The sequence below is a fragment of the Aplysia californica genome, unplaced genomic scaffold, assembly GCF_000002075.1.
Source record: "Aplysia californica isolate F4 #8 unplaced genomic scaffold, AplCal3.0 scaffold00811, whole genome shotgun sequence".
Lineage (NCBI taxonomy): Eukaryota > Metazoa > Mollusca > Gastropoda > Aplysiida > Aplysiidae > Aplysia > Aplysia californica.
Genome location: NW_004798081.1, coordinates 210,920 through 214,425, shown reverse-complemented (window position 1 = coordinate 214,425; position 3,506 = coordinate 210,920). Strand labels below are relative to the sequence as shown.

Sequence of the window (3,506 nt, the reverse complement as noted above, 5' to 3'; positions counted from 1 at the left end):
AGAGAGAGAGAGAGAGGGAGAGAGAGAGAGAGAGAGAGAGGGGGAGGGGAGCCAGGGACATATAAAAAGAGGACGGGGTGATGAGAAGAAGAACCAAAACAAACAAAAAAAGAGTGTCTTTGTGAGTCAGTCTTCACTACGACGTTCGGCGCCAAAACCTGTTTTGCCAGTGGTATTTGCTCAAGCTTTTTAACAAGGTAACGTCCAGCCAGTAGAGCTGGGCGAAGAGTCAATTCCGGAACCGGTTCCCACGATTAATACTACGGAAGTAAAGTTCCGTCTCCTTTTTACGTAAACCAACGGTTACCAGTTACTTTTATTGTTAAAATCTTTTTTTTTTCCAAAAGAATTTATTTTTGAAAAATAGAAGTTGATGCTTCGTAGTATTCCGAAATCAAGGTTATCCTATATCCCGAAGATGATCAGAGCCGACCAGGTAACCACCTGAAGAAATCACGTAATCAGAAAGTAAGTAATTGGGTTCGGAGTCGATTCCTATGATTCCTAGCTGTCAGTAATCGGGAAACTTGCCGCCCAGCACTACCAGCCAGATCAGCCAGCGAGGGTCTCTCGACCTGGCCTGCTGACCAGAGGGCATTCATTCCTGTTTCCGGCAGCAAGAAGGGCCCAATCGATGGATCAGCTTGGTTTATTTTACGTAGGTTTATCAGTCTGTTCTTTCAATTTCTTGTTTCTTTTCAGAGTAACTTGTTTGCAAAGATTTCTTTTTTCGATGGTTAGAGTCTCTTTGGTGGACATTTTTTCTTCTTATAGAATTGACGCATGATCAATGAAATCATATCTACTCTTGATGAATTTGAGAAATGAAACATTAATTGAACTTTTGGAAATGATATACCCCTGTCTGCTACTTGCTTATCTGTCTGTCTGTCTGTCCGTCGGTCTGTCTGTTAGCCTGCCTGTCTGCCTGTTTGATTGTCTGCCTGTCACCATAGACATCATTCAGGGTTTTTTTTCTAGGTAGGGAACCAGCAACATGATTCTTTTTCTACGTTTCTTCTTCTCGTCCATTGAGCACAGAAGATGTCGAGATTTTTCTCCATATTCCCCCGTCTGTCGTCCCGTCGAGACGTTCTCACGCCGACAAACCTGTACATTCGTTGATGTTGTCGGAACAGCTTTCTCTTTGTTGTCCTTTTTTTCAACTGCCTTCAACAGTGCCTTGCATAATAGTTTGTACAAGGCTCTCATGTCAGGCTGTGAGTCCGAACCAGGCGAGTGTTCTCCTTTCTTTCACCTAGCTGCAAAACACTTCACCTTCCTGATTTATCCCTCTTCTAAACCTAAACATTCCTTCATTACATCATACTTGAGTCTACGAAAGTTTCAAAATTAGAATTTGTCTTAATTGGACGAGAAAATCGAAGAAAATTGTTAAGCAGTTTTTCTCTAGACTATCCCAAGTTTTCAAAGTTGGCTCAGGGCTAACAAATCGATGACAAGCGCTCTGAGAACAAACACCCATTATTCCCACCGCCCACGGTGCTGAAATGGCTTGACGTTTGATCAAGCCACACTTGCCTGTTTGTAAACAACAGTTTATCACACGCTCTGTGTTGCTGATAAACTCCAAAATGTCGGACAAAGTAAATGTCAGCTTTCCATTCGGAACTTACTTGACCTAAAACGCACACAGATATAGTGTCTCCAGTCTCCACTCCATGCGGAGGCCACTTGTGGGTGGCCGTGACGCTCTGTGTTGCTGAAATACGCCAAAATGTCGTACAAAGTGAATGTGAGGGAGCGTGATGGAATCAGGCTCTCGTCAATTTTTGGGCATGTAGAGTTATTGGTATCATCTTAAAGCTTGTTCACTTGTATTTATTTGGATAAAAAAATATCCATTTGTCTTGAATAAAAGTCGAGATATTTGCGAAAGGAGGAGGTGGGGGTCACCTGTTTTCAGAGGTAAAATTAGTGAGAGAATGGCCGCCAAAGATTAGTTATTTCTTTAGTTTAAGAGTCCGTGGTAACGGAAAATTTACATTTCTTGTGCCTTTAATCAACGTTTTTCAGAAAAATCCACTCATAAATGAGTTCTTTAATGGGCTAGAAAGGTGTTTGCCAAAAAAACACAAAAATTCAATAAAAATTCACAAACCTGCGGAAAATTGCAAGTTTCTTCATTTTGACTATTTTGACGTGAGCCTGATTCCACCACGCTGCCTCACAAATGTCAGCTTTCCATTCGGAACTTACTTGACCTAGAACGCACATATATTTATATAGTGTCTCCAGTCTCCATTCCATGCGGGGGCCACTCGTGGGTCGCCCTGACGCCATGTGCGAAATACGCACTAAACTAAAATCCATTTTGAGAATGGGTAGTCGAAAATCACTTTCATGAAATTATTTCTCACTCTTTATGACAGTAGAATCTTTTATGGTCGTCTTATTTCTCAGTTTGTTTTTATTCATTAGTTTTTCACGTTTATATTTCTTCAGTTTACATAGAAAAAGGAATGCCAGGAATCCGGTTGTCAGATTAGAGAGTAGGCCTAATAAGCTGTTGAACTGTCGTGTGGACTACCTTGATTAGAATCACCAAAAGCAGGATTAGTGATTGGTGTTACACAGCCACTTATGGCGGCTCGATGTTCATTTGATTCGCTTGCTGTAAAAATGAACTTTTAGTAAGAGCAAAATCAAGCCTTCGGACTTTCTTAACCTACTACACAAACACACATCAGGGGCTCTCCACCCTCAGTGGGGCCAAATGTGTGTCGAGATAACTATATATGCGAAAAAGGCTGTTAATTTTTTTTCTAATTTTACTTTCACCGAACTTTTCATCTAAGATTTTGCACGACAGAAACACCTCTGTGTTGTTTATAAAAGGCGTTGAGGACTCATCAACCCCAAGCACACATGATATTTTATAGTTGACGACTGATTTTCGTTTTCTGTCTGTCTACTTTCGTTTTTGTCAATAGTTTTCCTGTTTACATTATCACATCAAAACCCGAATGCACAAGAAACTCATTTTCAGATGTTTGCTAATGTATTATTTATTTCACCAGCTTCTTTCCCAAATTGTGGTGCATAAAAACATGTTTTTCTATTTGTTTTGATTTTTGGAAAACGTTCGTTTGAAAAAACAGAAAGATTACTGATGAAATTCAACACAAACAAGCATTCATTTGGCTCAAATTCTAAAGTCTGCCTTTGTCACACTTCTCCGACACTGGTGCCAGCGTAAATAACTTTCTTAAGAGCGTTCTTCTACAGAAGATAAGCCCCCCACAAAGTATTTTCAAGTCATAGAAATAAGAATAACACGAGAAAAAGAGCCAAACGAAGGATACTTGTACTGCTAAAGCCAAGGACAGACTGGGATTGGCGCGAAAATGTGATCCCAAAATTATTGTGGCTCAGGCTGGGATTTCGCTAACACGGGATTGGTGGCGACTTGACAAGGCGTCCTCTGCCAGGCTTCTTCTTCTTCTTCTTCTTCTCCTCCTCCTCCTCCTCCTCCTCCTCCTTTT

The 3,506-nt window shown here is 40.8% G+C and overlaps 1 protein-coding gene across 1 annotated transcript in view; it reads right to left on the bottom strand.

The window, feature by feature from the left end:
- The window catches only part of LOC101864338, a 57,519-nt gene that overhangs the window by 45,235 nt on the left and 8,778 nt on the right, over window positions 1–3,506 (bottom strand). The window contains exon 2 of the mRNA XM_005109750.2: window positions 1,638–1,723. Coding sequence (XP_005109807.2) covers window positions 1,638–1,723 — 86 coding nt within the window. The remainder of the gene's footprint in view (window positions 1–1,637; window positions 1,724–3,506) is intronic.